Source organism: Saccoglossus kowalevskii, chromosome 20 (assembly GCF_978046115.1).
Source record: "Saccoglossus kowalevskii chromosome 20, keSacKowa6.1, whole genome shotgun sequence".
Taxonomy (NCBI): domain Eukaryota; kingdom Metazoa; phylum Hemichordata; class Enteropneusta; family Harrimaniidae; genus Saccoglossus; species Saccoglossus kowalevskii.
Window position 1 is genome coordinate 16,136,980 of NC_140660.1, and position 20,112 is coordinate 16,157,091.

A 20,112-nucleotide genomic window follows, 5' to 3' on the forward strand; every position below is an offset into this window, starting at 1 on the left:
GTGCCGATTTCTCGGTGTTCGATTTCTGGCAATTGCCGTTGACCTAATTTTAAATGGCGTTTCAGTGAGTAGCGCTACGATGTCGCCGTTTGGCTTTAGGTACTCTCGAATATGTTGGCTTCGTATCCGTATTTACATTTTTGCGAAATTATATCGCGTATTTTCACAAACCTCGCGCAAACCACCGGTATACACTAACTTCAACACCAAAAAACGTGCTTGAAATTTTCCATTTTCGGAGAGGAAAAAAAAACTTAATTTAAAAACTGGAAATACGGATTTAAACTTCATGACCTTTGCTTCAAAACAGTGTAAAGTTTTTGGCCGCATGCATGACCGTAGAGCTGACATTTAAAAATGTATTCACGTTAGTTAATTATCAGCCGCGCCGATTTTCAGAATCACGTGACGCTAAAACAAACACAGTGTTCACAAAATATTAATAATAGAAAAGTACAAGTCAAGGGCTTTCCAAACATATATAGATTGTATAGGTTCTTGTAAAATTTACTCCGATTATAGATGTTTACATTTTCCATGCCAAAAAACTATCTCGCTACCTTAAACTGTTCTGTGTCAGTTTTCGGGTTTTATTGATTTTTCTATTCTGAAATTACTAGTACCTCCATGTAGGTACAGTCATTCCCACAGACTAATATACCAATACTGTATTTGCTCTATTACCAATAGTAGCACATGCGCTTTTAATGTAAATTACAGAGGTGTTTCGATGGTCAAAATAAAGTTATATTTTAATGATTCATTATACACTAAATTTAATTTTTGGGTTATATATGTGGTCCTATGCAATATGGAAGTGGATTTATTATTGTCATGTTCTATTCAACTAATACATAATAATAAGCAAAAACAAATACAAAGAAAAACAAAAAAAACATATTTCCTAAGTCTACAAATATTGTTTAATATGGCTGCATTTAATTACATACTGCAGATCAAATGTTGAAGATCTTGAGAATCACATTGGATATCCAGGGTATTTAAATAACAAGCAGCCTCTTGGCTGAGATAGCTCCGCTGTTAGCAATGCACATTTCAAATAAAGAACAGAAGATATCATTAGAAAATGAACATTATGTATAGTATCAAAACAATCAGACTTGCGGTTTCAAACAAGAAGTCGAAGATATCATCACAATATGAACAAATCTGAGAGAGGTCCACATGTAGTACACAAATGTATCTATGTATGTAATATCAAAGCAATTGGCCTTGCGGTTTTTAACAAGTCGAAAATATCACTTTTTACCAAAAATTACAAAAATATTCACCAAAATTAGAGAATTAAAGATATCATTACAAAATGAACAAATCTGAGAGAGGTCCACATGTAGTATCTACATATGTAATATCAAAGCAATTGGCCTTGCGGTTTTTAACAAGAAGTCGAAAATATTACTTTTTATCAAAAATTACAAAAATATTCACCAAAATTAGGGAATTAAAGATGTCATTACAATATGAACAAATCTGAGAGAGGTCCACATGTAGTACCTACATATGTAATATCAAAATAATTGGACTTGCGGTTTTAAACAAGAAGTCGAAAATATCACTTTTTACCAAAAATTAAAAAATATTCACCAAAATATTCACCAAGGTACATATAAATCAAGTATCAAAGCATTCAGGCTTGTAGTTTTCAAGGAGCAGTTGAAAATGTAAAACATTGACACAGACGACGACGACGACGACGACGGACAATCACTCATATGATAAGCTCCGCTCGACAAAGTCGACAGCGGAGCTAAAAATGTTCACTTTTAAGGGTTTTTCCTAAAAATCAACATTTTAATCTGCCCAACATACAATTAAAATTCAAACATGCACTGCATAACAACCATAACCCTTTATCTAAGACAGAATATTTGAATACTCACAACTGTGAACTCATTTTGAACACTGCACAAGGAGGATATTGTGACTTTATTCTCAAAGATACATCTTACACATGTGTTAGGACAGCTTGCAAGGAATTTGATTGGTGGTGGTGACACACCGGCTGCAAATAAAATTAAAAATAATTTGAAGATTGATAAACAAATAATGTTATTATTACAGCAGATCCCCTGTAGCACAGAGCCCTGCCACCCCACCTGCACTAAAAAAATGATTTGCTCCCCAACCAAGGGGGAAATTTGAAATTTGAAAATGTTCATTGATTTTTTGATTTATTAAGATTATTCAATACTAGAAGTACATTGTAGATACATGTGTGTCAAGCATTTTAATATTTAAAAAAATGCTTATTAAACACACGTTTAAATTACAGGATGATTTGGATAGATAAATGATTCTCTGAAAATGTACATGTACATCAAACATTCATTGGCATACAAAATTAAAAATAAATGTGTGGGGTACAAGTTTTAAACTGATCTGAAACTGACAAACAATTTTTTTGGCAAAACAATATTTGCAATTTCACTAAATTCCTCACCACAAATTCAAATACAAGACATTAATTAATCAAGACATTAATGCAGCAACAATCTCACTCACTGTTAATTATATAACTGGTTAAATTAAATAAAGTGGAGGCAACAAATTGATTTATCCCCTTCAAAAATAATACACTGTCACTCTCACAAAATGTAGTAGAACAATTAAAGAATCTTTAAATTTAATTTTAAAGTGGGGTTTGGAGGCACAAAATGAACTTTTTCCAACTATGGGATCTAGTGAAGCATAATACTGTATATATCAGTCATGTCAGTGAAAACAGTTTTACCGAATCAACCAGAAAAAACAATAATGAGCACACAACGGTCAACAATTAATTACGTCTGGAAATGTATTATGACAAGATATTTTCCACCTCTCATGGTGAACAGACGCAACAACTATTTCTTGAATACGAAAAAACAAACAAATGTGTCACCATAAAACAATTCAATTGACACAAAATGTCTTCTTACCGCAAGAATATACAGTAGGTATCAAATTTAACTCAAAATAAACCCGAGGTCCAAGTACCGTTGAAATTCGATCACATGTGATAAGCTTACCAGATCACGGAGCTGCATTACCAGACCAGCTTTTAAATGCACACCGACATGGCACACTTTGGATACAGAATAAGTGTAGAGACTTCAAGGAAACGACAAACGAACAGGCACACACATAAACTTTCTGGCAGAGTCAATCGACGACTGCGGCATAATCCATCATCCAGTTTTCCGCGAGCTCATTGTAATTTTCAGAATCTCCTTCTCGCTTCCTTTTTATATGATTCTGAGTGGTGTTACTCGGGTACCTACAAGTTCACAATACACCAACAGCAGATTCAAATTATGCGACATTACAGCAATATAAGTCAACAGCAATGCCATGCAGACACTCATCGCTCACTCTCACTTGTAAAATTACACGCGTAAACATGCTGTGCGCCATCTACGGCCACTCAATTAGCTTCATTTTGTTTAAATCTGAATGCCATTATCATCCCTGTGATAAATTTGACCGCAAAAATTGCTGTGCACATTTTGTTTGAAATTGCTGAATATAAATATATACATTACACATAGGTTGAACTCTCACAACAATGATATTTGATTCGCAAAGACAGATGGAAATCATGTTATTGTAAACTAATTTGGCAACATAGAATGAATAATAATGAACCTGGAAGTCTCAAACTCATGAAATTTCCAATAGTAAATAAAACAGACAAGCTGTACATGCACAGAATCATGCTTTTTTGGAATTTATTAATTTTTTTAGCAAAATATATTGCAGTTCTTTAACATAAATTTTTCAGAGAATACTTTTCATTCAACAAGTGTTTTTCAAATGAATCACTCAAACACAACTTGAAGATACCCTGGATGTTGACCTTTGCAAATACCTTAATAGGTTTTGGAGTAATTTATTGTCGTCAAAATGCACACAAGCTGTAATATGAATCAATATTTAGATTAGGACTTTAATACTTACCTAGGTTTGTAAATTTCCGATGCAGGCAGGAAAGAATTTTTACCAATGAATCCGTCTGAAGTCGTCCACTTAGAGCAAACACGCCATAATTGGTGATTCAATGAAAATTGTAGATACAGGGCACACCACGAAAAAAGGTGTATTTTGTAAAGTTTTTGAATGTTATTCCCTGTTTGCACTTTTCCATCGGTAACACGTTATGCTATTATTATTATTTAGGATATGTTATTTTAATAGTGACCAACATTTTGTTTAAAAAAATCAACTGTGAAATATTAAAAAAACATTAGTTTGGGCTAACTAATTTAGACTAAAAAGGTGAAATTAAAAACTGTTCAATTAACCTGCCCTCTGGCTAGAAAAAATCTCAACTGGTCTATGATTTATTCCCACTCATGCTGTAAGAATTATGAATCTGTTAAAAGAAGTTGGCATAAATTGTTAGCTTAAAGACCCATGTCTAGCAGCCTGGCTGTAAATTAATCCCTTAGTTTTGGTTGTTTCCATAAGATTCCTGATTATAGTTATGCATTTAATTTTGGAAATCAAATTACATTGAAGACAGTGCACTTCTTGTCGAGCAAATTTCATTGACGTATATGTGAATAGCTATGGTGTAATTCACTACAGATACCGGGTAGTGGTCATTTTGACCTCACCTGGACAGGGCGTCCAGCAACTGTTGGAAAACATCCTACAATGGCGCTGGTGTGGTAGACTGCTTGCAAAACTCTTTCAATTTAATTCTATTTGATGAATATTTTTGGAAATTAACTTCCATGGATAATTTTCAGATTCACAACTTGTTTTAATTCATCAAAATTTGTTTTTATTTATTTAATTTTTTGTATATGTAGTTACGAAATAGCTTCTCTTCCCCAATAAATCTGGTACATGCATGCGAGTTGATACACTACACTGGTACCAGCAACATACTCACTTTATTGACAGCATTCACATTGGCACCTTTAGCTAATAACAATTCAACCACAGGTGTGTGTCCTTTTGATGCAGCATTATGTAATGGAGTGTCCTGGTACTGGAAAAGAAATGAAAACATTACTTTGATCAGTATAATGCAATCTATGATGGAATACCCTGGGATATAATATTAAGAATTTTAGCAATGTTAATTGACTGGATACACTGATAAAATAATGTTGAATACAAAAAATAATGGTAAATATTAAAGAAGACCAAAAAACAAAAAAATGCACACAGGTGAAAGAGTGTTATTTTGTTCACCTCCTTTAATGACTCATAAAATAAAAAAAAACAAGCAAAGAAAAACAACAAAACTAAAAAGCATGTTAAAGTAGAAAAAAATAAGGAAAAAATAAATTAGATTGCTTTTCAGATTTGTTTTGGTAAAAATTTGGTTTTACTAATGCATGTACATGATCTTATTTTGAGGTAGCTGACTTTATTTTCAGTTTTTCTTCTCTTGTTTTTGTTCTCTATGTATTTTTCTATTTGTATTATATAACATATTTTAGTTTTTCATTATATTTTGCTAAATCTGGGAGTGATAACTGCTGATAAAGTTTCTTTTCGTTCTCCTGTGTAAAGATCACATGTTAAAAAAATTATATTCTTCGTCCCCTATGGCGTTCTTCTCACAAAATAGACATTTTCTGTGAGGTATATCTGTGTTGTTATATCTCCTAGTCTCTATATGTAGTCTGTGAGCACTAATCGTTAATTTTGTCATTTTTGACCTGTGATGGGTATTTATTTACTATCGGGTTGTGCAAGTAGTTTTCAAAGCCAGAGTCGGTTTTCAGTTCTCTGTAAGTGCCCAATTTATTTTTGTAATTTTCCCCTTTGTTATCATTGTCATTATCATTTGTTATCATTAGTTTACAATTTTTTTTTAGATTTTCTGATATTATTTTATCTATAATTACACTGTTCACGTTTTGTATTTTTTCTTCATGCCACAAATGGTCTATATCGAGATCTCTAAGTATACGTTTTAAACCGGAAACCCAGTTTTAGATGCCAGTGTTGTCAGTTCTAAGCCGAGATTGTATGCTTCATATACCAAAGAATTTCAGGCATTTTGTTTATTCTAGACCAGTATTAGATCATCTGTTTTATACCTGCTGTAATTAATGGGTAGCTTCATAATTCTAAAAGACATTGGTCGTTTTGCTATTAACTTTGAGCAGGTATTTGCAATATTTCCAGTGTAATTGTTCCATTGATTACATGATATTCATATCAAACATTTTCATAGCTCTATTTTTAAGATCTTCTTATGCCAAGTCAAATTTACCATTTGTTTTCAATCTAAATCTAAGTTAAGTGTCGGTTGACACTCTTTCTATTTCTACACCATCTATGTGAAAATTAGATTTTTTAACGTGTTTGTCTATTTTGTAGAATACATGTACCATAGTTTTTTTTATTTAGTTTTTGCAGTAAATTTGAAGACTACTTAGTGCATTCTGCAAACCTGAATTGCTTTCTAGATAGTAGAATTAAGTCATCTTCATATAGTAAACATGGCAGTGTATTATTTCACAAAGATGGCGGGTTATTTCCCCCCTCCCGATTATATGTTCTTTAATAACATTGGTGTATATTTTAAATAGCAGTGGGCTTAGGCCATTTCTCTGCATTATGCCTCTTTCTACTAGAAATATTTTTCTTATAAAGCCATTTTTTTGTTTTTATGAATGCAAGTGAATTTTGGTATATACTATTAGTTGAGTAATATGAGTAGTAGTCAAGATTTGAAATTTAGAACTCAATACATATATCATTTGAAACAAAAACTACTGTCGACAAACCCCTACCATTGAAAAAATGTTCCTGAGCTCATTTTTTCACCAAAATTGGAATGCTTGTTTGTGGCAACGGACAATGATAACTCTAATATATATCAATTCTGTCATAAGCCGTGTCCTCACTAGAAACAAATACAATCCATGTTTAATAACTAGCTCAGTTTGCACAACAACTGCCTTTCATCAATATGAAGTATGAAAACGTTATTATTGAGTTTTATCGTTGAAACCATAGATATGTTTTGATGTTGATAATTTTTATATATTTATTGATCTATGCGATTTGTTCCTATTTAATGAGTAATTCCAAGTTATGTGTTTAATATAGGATGTTATACATAATTATTCCACTCAAGTTTGTATAGAAATCTATCAAAAACATTCTATCCTGCTTTTCTGGCTGAAATTCCATGATTAGTTTAGTACGCAGTCACTGATTGGTTGATCTCAGTCTGCACGGAAAACTGTGTAGGTCAGTTTTTCATCTATTTTATGTTAACGTTTGTGCTTTTTTGATATTGTACAAGTCACTGTAATTACCACAAGTTTAAAATTTTAAATTCGTTTGAGGTGTTTTGAACAGCAATAAATGTAGTTTATGTCGAACAACTGATTCGTGAGTTTTCAAGTTCAAGAACCCAACCACAAGTTTTAACAAAATAAATTAATTTATCAGAACATATGCAGAAAAGCTACTCTACTAGAGCACATTTTCCAAACAATAACAGCTTTTTATTTAAAGGGCAGTGGTCCTTGCGCCGTATCCTATTCGATATAACTCACAGCGATGTATACAACACGTTTAAAATACATTGTTTTTTACATGAAATTAGAACACGTACGACAATCACAGCCATTGGAGGTGGTCGAGTATACACTGCATAGTCATAACAAACTGAACCAGGCATAAAATTACTCCTGGTACTAGGCCACACATGCAAGAATGAAATCTAACTTGTCATTTCATAGGTAACATACCATAACAATGAATTGGCAAACAAGTAGATAAAGTCCAGTCTGACAAAATTCACAGCAAGGTATTTATAATACAAGTCATTGTCAATGACAAGTTTCTGTCCAGATTTTAGTGACTGTTTTAGTGCCAAATAATTATTTACACTAAATGTGACATGATTCAAAGTGGGGCCAGTTTATTTGACATGTGTGATTCCTTCTTTTATTCTGTCCATACCATTCATCTCATTCTGAAACATGAAATTGATTTTGAAATATGATTCCGAACTGAAGCACGGACAGATGGATGCACAGACAGATGGACGAACTGTCGGTCGGAAGACATGTATCCTAACATGTATAATTTATGTACCAAATTTGAATGAAAACTGACAAAGCATGTCCAAAATACAACATTTTCAAAAGACAAGATAGCTGACAGTCGGCCATTTTGAATCAAATCGCAAAACCACTGCGTGTGCAAATGTCCTACAAAAAGTACTAGGCACATGCAAAGAATAAACGGAATCGGTCCAAAGGATTCTGAAATATGGCTCCGGACAGAGACCGAGTTATAAGTCCCCGTTTTCGGACTTCGTATATAGTTCGAAAACGATACAGCAGAAACTATTGGAAGACGTTTTGCCCCAATAGTACCAATTTTAGCATTTTTGTGGTCATAATTCAACCAGTAGTCGTTTAGCAACCAAGCACAACTGCATTACTACAATTTTGGTAAATGATAGCAAGCGACATAACAGTCAAAATAGCTCCTGCTGTCCTACAAGAACATTGTGGTAGCCAAGTCGAGCAATGCATCCATAAGATATCTTGAAAAAATACCAACTCAATTTGTAACAAATTATCAAAGCAATTGAGTTGTGGTTTTATAGTAAAAAATAGTGGTTTTACAAAAAATGACAAAAATAGAGAATTGAAGATACCGTCAAGAAATGAACACAGAAATCCACCCAAGGTACTAACATACCATGTATCAAAGCAATTGAGCTGGTAGTTTTCAAGAATTAGGAAATGCAATTGTTGACTCACGGCGATCGAATTTTGAGAGGGGTAGTCAGACCAGGGATTTTTTTTTTAATATTAGTACTCATTCCCTTTATTTATGTATTTCCAACTTTTTCATAAATTGTTACCTGTGGGATCCATTCATGATTTTTATTTTAGGTTGAATAAGTATTTTTGATATAATATCCATATCCTAAAATACAGCCAAAATCTAGGTGACAATGTACTTTAACTGAATGAGCTGATTATATTGCCATTCTATTGACAGTGATATTTACATATTCACAAAACCAGTGCAATTCATGTCAGATGAACTTTGACCCCTCCATATTCTTATTAAGCTACTAAATTTTACTGTAACACAAAATCCATCCAATGATATCACATTAGTCCACACAGCTGGTACCAAATCTGTCAAAAATTGGACATGGATTAATTGTTTATACAATGTCATACAAAGGTGTGGCCTTTATGCTTAATTTATTTCATGATGCAAAATTCATATGCACTAATGAATGGAACTAATGGTATATTTTAATGTAATTTTATCTCCCTTCTAAAATCTAATGGTCCATCCATAATCATGGTAGTTCAATCATGAGACATGGCGGCATTTCCCGTTACATTATATGCCAGTCAATGTGACCTAGTTCCCAACCTTATGCCAGGTGAGGAGGTATGGGAGCAATTACGATATTTTTATATTTGTTCAATATGTTCCACTTGTGGCAGAGCTTATGAATGTTAGCAGTGTGTTTCCCAAACTGTCTGAATGAAAAAATCAAATATACAATTTTGGACTCTAATGGGAGGACCATTATGAACTCTGGGGATGACAGAATTGAAATAAAAAAAATGAAAATAACAGAAAAAAATCTGCATGTCTATTTTGTAGAAACAAATTATAAAAGATTAGAATTCATTAGTGAAAAAGGAAAAAATATATTGCATAGTTTTTTTTTCTGCCATGCTCCCCAGAATTACTTATGGTTCACCCCCAAGTATCGTTTTCTTCAGAGCCAGATGAACATTATTGCCGAGATTATGAATATTATGAGAGATAACAGCTCAAAAAGAACGCATAACATTGCCACCATGTGCAGTCTGTAGTCACTGCAAGACAGCGTGGCAACCAACGATGGTTCCCACAAACCTGAATCTACAATAAGGAATTACCAATTCGAAACTTAGGGGGTTACAAATTTTTGTGCATACTAATATTTTATTCCTACATTTCCCCCATTTTTTCACTTTAGTATGCAGTAAAATTTGCACATATTTTTCTCTTACTTTACTGAGATGTATGTTATGAAATTACACATATGTTTTATTAAAGTCCCCGGCATAATCACGACCACCCCCCCCCCACCTACATGTAATACAAAGTACCAAACATGGAATAGGATATCACATGTAGACTGGATGAGGAAACAGTTAGCAACATATTCACATTCAGAAACAGACAATGCAGACCAATGCTTGGTAAAACAAATGAGCATCTGTTGAATGCTTGTGACAACACCAAGACACATTTCATTGTTTTAAACAAAAATCTAAACAAATTTGAATAATTAATCTACTAGTGTTTCTCAGAACCACAAGCTCTAGTCAAGAGTCATGGGTCTAATTTATGTAAATTAAGTAATAAATATGCACATATTTCAACTGAGATTCAACAGGTGGGCTATCCCAGTCTCACATATGCTGCTTAACCCAGAGCAAAGTTTCATGAAAATCTCATGTGGTTCCTGAGGTATCAGTGTAAAATGTGGATATTGACCGATTATTATGCAAATTAGGTAATTAATATGCACATAGTTCAACCCAAAACTGAGGTCTTCAAGTAATCCCGGAGCATCTATGTAAATAATTTCATTGAAATTTGATGAGCGATTCTGATTATAACCATGGTACAGACGCACGCAAATAAAACACTGCCAAGTATTAGGTCATAACAGGTCTCTCAGACAGGGGATTGAATCTTACCCACTGCACACATCCCCCATCCCATTCATGTTATTTAAACGATAAAGAAGGATATATGGTGGCAAGATGATATGAGAGAAGTCAAACACATTATTGCCTCTAGAACCTTCTTCAAATCCAGTATGACGCTGTGCGAGATTCAGAAACAAACCACATAACCTTGTATACACACATACATATACCACATATATTTTAATACACATGCATATAAATAGTATTACAAAGTACAGTTTAATGATTGGAAAAAAACAGCTCACAGAATATTGCCAGGATAAACTTAAAATAGTTACATATGTTAATGGATTCTACGTTAAATACAGAGTTGAAATAAATTGTATGTCTATCACAGCAAGAAATGTACACTTTATAATTGAGATGCAATATAGGAATGCTGCTATGTTGTTATTAAGGTGGTGATAACTTGATAGTTTCATTGAGGTACAAAGTTATATTCGTTCAAGCATCAGTGGTATGCTTCTGAAAGTCTCTTGTGCTTGAAAGTATGTTTGATAGTCCAACAGCAAATTTCATGCACTTCTCTTGTACTGAAAAATAAAGAAGTTGAAACAAGTCAAAACAATGTCCCGAGTTCCAATATTAAATGTGGAGTAAATTCGTCACCAAGTGTGTCAGAGAAAAAACACTTTAGAATTAAACCAAACGGCCATCATCAAATCACAAGTCATGCTATAAAGTAAACTGAAACAGTCATCTATTTTTAATTGAATTTTCACATTATGGCAAAGTATGTAACTTAATAATAATAATAATAATAATAAATTTATTGAATCCTCAGAAATACTTTCCATTGGTCAACAGCAATACAATGTTTGTGATAATATTATGTTAGTGCACATGTGAAGTTTGAACAGCATTTATTAAAATAGTGGCCATCAGTCGGCCACTTTCCAATCTGAAAATCACAATCATTAATAATGCGCACAGCCCCTGTTCTATATTTAATGCCAATGTACTCCATTATGAAAAAGAAATACTGTGACTAGTGCATCGTTACCTATTGGTACATGCGCCATAGTCTATTCCAAAGCTTTTGCCTCACATGAACTTGAGTGACCAAATAGTGACTGTATTCTGACTCACCCTTAAATTTTTATTAATGGTAGTCAAACATGAACAAAAAATAATAGTCTGGTTATGTTTCACTGTGTTGTTAAAATATATGCATAGGAACTGTAATTAAATTACATTGGGATCAACCATTAAATGACACACTCATATGTCAAGGCTGTTGAAACAGTTGAATTTTGAGTGGCAATATCTAGTACTCTAGAAATATGGTCTGAATTGCACATACATATGTAATATGAATTATAAATATTAATGTAATACTGATTAATTTTTGCTTGCTATAATAATAATAATAATCGTTTTTTTATTTATTTGTTAAAGTTAAATTCATCTTGGGTAAAAAAGTAATAAATAAGTAGTTCTAACAAAAAGAAAAACAAAATATAATGAGCCATGTGCTTATGCATATTAATGAGGTTACATGATCATATATGGTAATCTCTTATGTTAGTTGCTTTTTTTATTTGATGTCTCCATTATGGCACTGGTTGCATGTTCCGTTCTGCAACAGTGTTACAGATATGACAGTTATTCTTATTAATGACCTCATGTGACCATATATGGCCATCTGTTATTTTAGTCAAATCTCTTGTTCAACGTTGTCAAAATAACACGGGATTCATCTTCCTAACTACAACAGTGCTTAAGTTATAACAGTTATGTATATTAATAGGGTTAGAAGCCCCCACCCCATGGATGCCCAGCCACGTGGCCTAGCAATGTGCTATTGGTGCAAAATGATGCATCTGATGACACAAATGCACATACAAAATTTGAAAGAAATCGGACTAATACAAAACATGTAGCTGCATAATTTATATTTTCACAAAATCCAAGATGGCGGCCAAACCATGTGACTGATCAAAATAATATTATTTTTTCATATGGAACTGTAGACAGGGATGGTAAATATGAAAAAATCCAGTAGATCCGCTGAAGCACCTTTAAGAAACAAATGCCTAAACTATTGGTCAGTTTTTTGTAAAATCTAAGATGGCGGCCAAACCACGTGACTTATCGAAAATATATTATTTTTCTCATATGTAGCAATGTTTCATGCATGTTATAATTGAAATCAGTTGTTAATTGGTTGAATCACCTCTGAGAAACAAATGCTCAAACTTTTGGTCAATTTTGCCTAAAATCCAAGATGGCAGACAAACCACGTGACTAATCTGAATTCTTTTTAAGGTTTCTGAAAGGGTCCGATATAGAGATGCCATGCAGCAAAACTGAAGATAATCCCTCGAGTGTGGCATGAGTAAAAAACTACTTCCTGTTTAGAAGGAATCCAAAATGGCGACCAAACCATGTGACCAATCATAACAATTTTCTCAAACAAAAATGTGCTTCATATATAAGAGCTAAGTACTAAATATGATAGCATTTTACCGAGTAAAAGAAGATGATTTTTAAGTGTTTTTTGTCATTTTTAGGAAAAACAAAATGGCAGGAAAAGTCACGTGACCGCTAAAGTTTTTATTTCTGATATTTATTACACATGAGTTGTACTATATACCATAAAAAAATCTAGACGCCTAGACCCTCAGAAAGTGGTCAAACAGCCACTTCCGGTTTTATTTCAATCAAATATGGCTGCCAAACTAATTTTCTCAAACGGCTTGACAAAAAAAGTTACGGAAGAAAGAAAGAAAAAACGGATAATAATAGGGGCCTCGCCCTTTGGGCTTGGGGCTTGGGCCCCTAACTAAACAATAAACCTATTCATGTACACTACAATAGCAGAACCAAGACCCAATCAACTATAAAAACACGTCTTAGTTACATAGGCCAACAAGTCATTGTTAATGACACAGTCCCCGTCCCAAATTTTGTGATCTGACATCAATTTGATGCCGATGAAGTCATTGAGATTAGATTGAAACCATTAATAGGAGATGGATTTGTAAAAAATTATGATTTTAGTGCTTTTATACAAGAATTGGACATTGGGCAGTCATATTGAATCAAATTACAAAAAAACAAGTGGCGTATACAACAGATTGTTTATTTACATCAAAACACATGTTCCGTGTAGTAGTAATATGGCCAAAAATAAAAACAGCCGTTATTTGGCCATCTTTGATCTGATTATGAAACACACTGATATGTATGATGTATGTGCCAAATACAAATGAAAATGGTACATAAATTGTGGAAATATAGTAGTAAGGCCAAAAAGTCAGATTGCTGTCAATCGGCCATCCTTGACCAGATTTTGAAACAAATTGTTATGGACATGCATCCTAACATGTATAAACTACATGTGTGTGCCAAATTTGAATGAAAACTGACAGAGCACTTCCAAGATACCGCATAAAAAAACAAAACAAGATGCCTGCCAGTCGACCATCTTTGATCCAATTGCGACTATAACAATAACCTAACATGTATAATCTATGTACCAAGTTTGAATGACAACTGACAAAGCATGTCCAAAATACAACATTTTCAAAAAACAAGATGGCTGCCAGTCAGCCATTTTGAATCGAATCGCTAAACCACTGCATGTGCATATGTCCCACATAAGGTACTAGGCACATGCAAAGAATGAACGGAATCAGTCCACAGGATTCTGAAATATTACTATTGACAGACTGACGTACGAACGGACGGACGGACGAACAGACTCAGGAACTCACCGATGGTCGGGCACATGTATCCTAACATGTATGATCGATGTACTAAATTTGAATGAAAACTGGCAAAGCATGTCAAAAATACAACATTTTCAAAAACCAAGATGACTGCCAGTCGACCATCTTTGATCCAATTGCGAAATAAATCGTCAGGGACATGTATCCTAACATGTATAATCTATGTACCAAATTTGAATGAAAACTGACAAAGCATGTCCAAAATACAACATTTTCAAAAAACAAGATGGCTGCCAGTCAGCCATTTTGAATCGAATCGCTAAACCACTGCATGTGCATATGTCCCAGATAAAGTACTAGGCACATGCAAAGAATGAACGGAATCGGTCCAAGGGATTCTGAGATATGACTCCAGACGGACGCACGGACGGACGTACGGACGGAGACGGAATTATAAGTCCCCGTTTTCGGACTTTGTCCGAACAGGGACTAAAAAAAGCCACCATTGCATGTGGAAGTGTTGATGGGTTTAGGAGCAGACATGCTATCAAGGATTGACAAGCGGGAGAACCAAATTGAACAAGTCATTGAAAATGACACGATCCCCGTTGAATTTTTGAAAGTTCTCTTTGTGCTCGTCATATTTAAGCGGAGGGGTTGTTGCGAGCGTGTCCTTGAAACTTGAGTTCCAAGTGGCATATACAACATATTGTTTATTTACAACAAAACACGTATTCCGTGTAGTAGTAATATGGCCAAAAATAAAAACAGCCGTTATTCGACCATCTTTGATCTGATTATGAAACACACTGATATGTATGATGTATGTGCCAAATACGAATGAAAATGGTTCATAAATTGTGGAACTATAGTAGTAAGGTCAAAAAGTCAGATGGCTGTTAATCGGCTATCCTTGCCCAGATTTTGAAACAAATTGTCATGGACATGCATCCTAACATGTATAAAGTACATGTGCTAAATTTGAATGAAAACTGACAGAGCACGTCCAAGATACCGCATAAAAAAACAAGATGCCTGCCAGTCGACTATCTTTGATCCAATTGCGAAATAAATCGTCATGAACATGTATCCTAACATGTATAATCTATGTACCAAGTTTGAATGACAACTGACAAAGCATGTCCAAAATACAACATTTTCAAAAAACAAGATGGCTGCCAGTCGGCCATTTTGAATCGAATCGCTAAACCACTGCATGTGCATATGTCCCACATAAGGTACTAGGCACATGCAAAGAATGAACGGAATCGGTCCACAGGATTCTGAAATATGACTCTGGACATACTGACGCACGCACGGACGAACGGACACACGGATGGACGGACAGACTCAGGAACTCATGGACGATCGAGACATGTATCCTAACATGTATGATCTATGTACTAAATTTGAATGAAAACTGACAAAGCAAGTCCAAAATACGACATTTTCAAAAAACAAGATGGCTGCCAGTCAGCCATCTTTGATCCAATTGCGAAATAAATCGTCATGAACATGTATCCTAACATGTATAATCTATGTACCAAGTTTGAATGACAACTCATTGATTCACTGACAAATCATGGCTCAAGTGGTTAGAGTGGTTAAATAAACTGACAATTTTGATTTATATCTTTGTAGTTGAAACATGGTTACCTTTCCTTGGTATACTGCATTTAATTCTGTCAGTGAATGGGTAGAGCATGTTAGCAGAGTTGGTGGTGCAGTGTCGGTATTTATTAAAAAATCAATGAAAATAACCTATGGTACTTTTTCACAGTGATTTTTTATGAGCTAAACACCGGTCATCCCAATAAAAAGAGTGGACTACAATCAACCATGACAAGAACAAAATAATTAACTGGTACATTACTCAAAATAGAAAGAGAAAGATATATGGACCCTGTCATATATATCTGAAAAGGTGTGAAAAATGCAAAGGGCAAATGCAAAGTGCTGACCGCACTTTTAGTAAAAGATGGAGGGCAGACGAGAAAACAATAGAGTGTGGATGCATAAAACACAGAGTGCAAATGCCCGTGAAAAATTTTCATGACCGACCTCCATGACATAGAAAATAGTCTGTCAAAAACAAAGACTACGAACCATCAACAGAATAAAAATCAGGAGATGCCCGACTTACAAAATCACCGGACAAACAAAGTGCTGAGTGCACTTTCAGAAAGCGACTAAGTGTGAACGACAACATATATTTAGTGCTGACATAGACTATAAGTGGTAAAACATCCACTGACATAAAAATAAACAACTACAGTTGAAGTCCAATCACAGACCGTGGACGCATGTACAACGTAGACGCTTCTTTACTACTAGTAATAGCCGTCACCGAACTAACGCAATATTGACACAAACTCTGATACGACTTATTATGAACTGGCCTTTCTTGTGTCTGCACCCATGTAAAGTATTTCCGAGCTCTATTTTACAATGCAATGCCAGTAGATGAAGAGGAAAACATGTGAACAACTAGATAGACATAAAATTAAGTCACCACAATTTTAAATTATATTTTGTTCATGGTTGTTGTGACTACAAAATGTTGACAGATTGTTGTTACAGTAGTAGCTCTGTTGCTCTCTTGACACTGACTTTTAGCTTTTTTTTTCTTATTTTGATGTTCTCTTGGTCGTATTTTGTATATACCAGTCAGACACTGACAGCAAGTACATGGGACTCTGAATCACAGGAAGGCTCTGAAGGTAGCGTCACAACACGGCTTAAATGAACGAAATTTAAATTACAATGTCATGCTTCCAAAAAATCTGATATTTATGCTGGTACTGGCTACGATATACCGTAAAGTGAAAATAATATACCTAATAACCGCTGTTAATCCAAGAACACAAAACAAATAACTGTCAACAGTCAACAAAACAAAACAAAACACTGCCGAGTGTAGTGACTTCAGTGTAGTCGAATCAATAAGAAAAAGATACTATGAACTTCATGGTAAAAGAAAAATATAAAATCAAAGAAAGCTTAGAAAGAACTCTGTGTTTTTTATTTAAGGGCAGCTGGTAGTTTTTAAATGATTTTTTATGGCATTGAAACAGGTATAGATGTACCTTGTTATTATTTGTTACATTGAAACCAAATTATTAGTATTTGTGTTGTTGCAAAGTATTGAATTTCAGTTCTCTCATTTTCATATAACTTGCATTCAAGTAAGAAGTGCATTTCGGCAACAAGCAGTGCACTTTCTGCCACTGCAAGGTATTTTTTTGTATTGTCCTTTCTCTATTTCTAAATTTCCCAATTATGCTCTATGCCTTGCATTTGTTACTGTAGTTATCTGAGTTTTATACTGGCAATTTTTCTTTAGCAGTCTATATGTGTGCAGATTATTCTTTTGGTTTGTTTTTATTATCATGCATTTGTTGATTCTTGTTTTCAAATATATTTTTTGAGTTTAATGAAAATTATGTTGATTAGATTGGTGTTACAATTTGGAGCATTATTTCCTCATGACTTATCATATTCTTATCCCTATTCTAAATAGTGCAAATAATTTTTGGTACCAGATACCAAATTAAGTATGCTATTACCATTCATCTCTATGCCGAGTCTGTATGCTTCATGGACTAGTGTATTTTCATTCTTTGTTTCATTACTGTACTGTATGTTGGTCCTCTCATCTATGAGGGTCCCGTCTTTTCATGGTCCATTTTTGGTACCACATGTTCTAGTAGCGAATTATGGGCGTCTATAGTAAAAGGACAAGTCAAAATCAACAATATAATGCTCCAAGATGAAAGAGCTCCACAAATGTTGCAGAATGCAATTTACAGTAGATATGATTTCAACTTTACCCACAATTCATTGCTGGAGAAACAAGATGGTGGACTACATAATATAGTGATAAAAAGTTGAATATCTAGAGAATGGAAAGTGATGTAAAAAAAATTTAAATTACATTTCTTACACATGTCTAGACTTTTCCTTTAAATAAAAAGACAGGCTTTTCTAAACTTGTAATTTGTGTTTTGGCCTGGTTATCTTATGGCCTGACATTCTAAAAATCTGGCAAGAATAGGAAGTAGACGACAAGACTTTTTTGTTAGCGTGGGGGCAAACAGAGGTGCCAATCCGAAAATTCATGTGATTTTGCACTGCTATTTTTCATGTCAGTCTGCCCCTGCTTTTAATTTTGTCACTGGCTCATATGATTTGTTGTCTGTGTTATTGACCAACTATTGTTTTCACTGCAGCTAGACATGACCATGAAGTAGTAGGACCTACTACCTTCCATGCTTGTATTGCATGTATTAGCCAAGCTTTTTAGTGTCAGTCAGAGCCTGCATTTAATTATTTCAATTTTGTCATCGGCTTGTAGTCTCTGTTTTTGACCAGTAATTTTGCAAGTCAGTCGGTTCCTGCTTTCAATTTTGTCACCAGCTTGTATGATTTGTGGTCAGTGTTTTTGATTGACTATTTTTTCATGGCAGCAAGACATGACCATGAAAGATAGCAGACCTACTACCTTCCATGCTTGAATTGCATGTTTTTGTCATGCTTTTTTTCATGTGAGTGAGCCTGATTTTAATTATTTTAATTTTGTCATCAGCTCGTTGACTCGTAGACACTGTTTTTGATCAGTAATTTTTCAAGTCAGCCATCTCATGATTTTTTTTCTGTTGATGGTTTGTAGTTTGTATTTTTGACAGACTATTTTCAAAGTCATTGAAATTTTTTTACTGTCTATCCTCTATTGTATTAGCACATCTGCACTGTGGTTTATCCATCCACCCTCTATCCTTTTCTAAAAATGTGCTCCACACTTTGCATTGTCAAGTGTTTCAAAAAAAGTGAGTGCATATCATGAATCATATATGGAATTTGCCATATATTATTCTGAGCCATAATCAAATGATTTCTGTAAGTGATTGGTCAAAATATGTCAGAGATACAGCACTGGAACAGCCATTTTATATTCAATCTTGAACAATGACATGCAACAATGTTTTTATCACTATGTTCAAGGTACATCCCAATTTTTAAATAAAATATGTCAACAATGACATAGATCCAGTTCAGGAATGTTTGATTTTTTACATTTTAACATTACAATCACTATCATTTGGCCATCTTGTGTTTGTACATATGTGTGCTATGATGTATGTGTAAAATTTGAATGTGATTGGTTGAGGCATGTCAGAGATACAGAAAAAAGATAGATGTGAAATTACAAGCCCCATTTTCAAACTACATCCAATCAGGAATTAAAAATAGGATATCACCTGACCTAGCTGATACATTTTAGATGCAAATTATTTTGGCTGGACAGCAATTAATTATTTTTAGGTGTATATATATCCCCACATAAATAATCAAAAACTTACACCAGTGAAACTAATGGCATCAACACCTTAGAAATATCAGTGCTAACAAATAAGAATGTAACTATGGTGTGTAAATAGAACCATAATTAAAACAACAAGAAATTCAAATTTAAAATATGAGCATTTAAATGAGAAATTAAATTTAAAATACAAGACTTGAACGTTAAACAGCCAAGTTTAAATACATTTATGTCAAGGGTAAAAATTATTGAAGTTTTGTTGAAATTATTGCTGGAATGATGTGTTGTGATCTCCATTTAATATATAGGGATCACCGGAGAAGTAAGTTGTACATCAAGGGATTTCATGTTTGCAACATGTTTTTTTTTTTAAATTTGCCAAACAATATTG

At 33.9% G+C, this 20,112-nt stretch overlaps 2 protein-coding genes across 2 annotated transcripts in view; both read right to left on the bottom strand.

Moving 5' to 3' along the window:
* LOC146730057 (death-associated protein kinase 1-like) overlaps positions 1–5,813 on the bottom strand; it is a 31,500-nt gene extending 25,687 nt beyond the window's left edge. Inside the window, exons 1-2 of the mRNA XM_085494405.1 lie at positions 5,697–5,813; positions 4,898–4,996 (exon numbers count right to left, since the gene is read on the bottom strand). Of these exons, the coding sequence (XP_085350531.1) occupies positions 4,898–4,996; positions 5,697–5,813 (216 nt within the window). The remainder of the gene's footprint in view (positions 1–4,897; positions 4,997–5,696) is intronic.
* Positions 1,912–4,650, bottom strand: LOC146730058 (uncharacterized). Its single transcript, XM_085494685.1, has 4 exons — positions 4,617–4,650; positions 3,958–4,135; positions 3,030–3,277; positions 1,912–2,023 (listed from the first exon to the last, which is right to left on the bottom strand). Exons 1-3 carry the CDS (start codon positions 4,648–4,650, stop codon positions 3,163–3,165), a joined length of 327 nt encoding a protein of 108 aa, XP_085350811.1. The 3' UTR covers positions 1,912–2,023; positions 3,030–3,162.
* Positions 5,814–20,112: the final 14,299 nt, after the last annotated feature.

What these genes read in the sequence shown, in the direction of transcription:
- LOC146730058 (XM_085494685.1), bottom strand. Translation starts at nt 4,650, where the DNA reads ATGTTTTCCAACAGTTGCTGGACGCCCTGTCCAG. An exon ending in TTGCTGGACGCCCTGTCCAG is followed by an intron (nt 4,136 to 4,616) that starts GTGAGGTCAAAA and finishes CCGATGGAAAAG; the next exon opens with TGCAAACAGGGAATAACATT. An exon ending in TCGGAAATTTACAAACCTAG is followed by an intron (nt 3,278 to 3,957) that starts GTAAGTATTAAA and finishes GTGAACTTGTAG; the next exon opens with GTACCCGAGTAACACCACTC.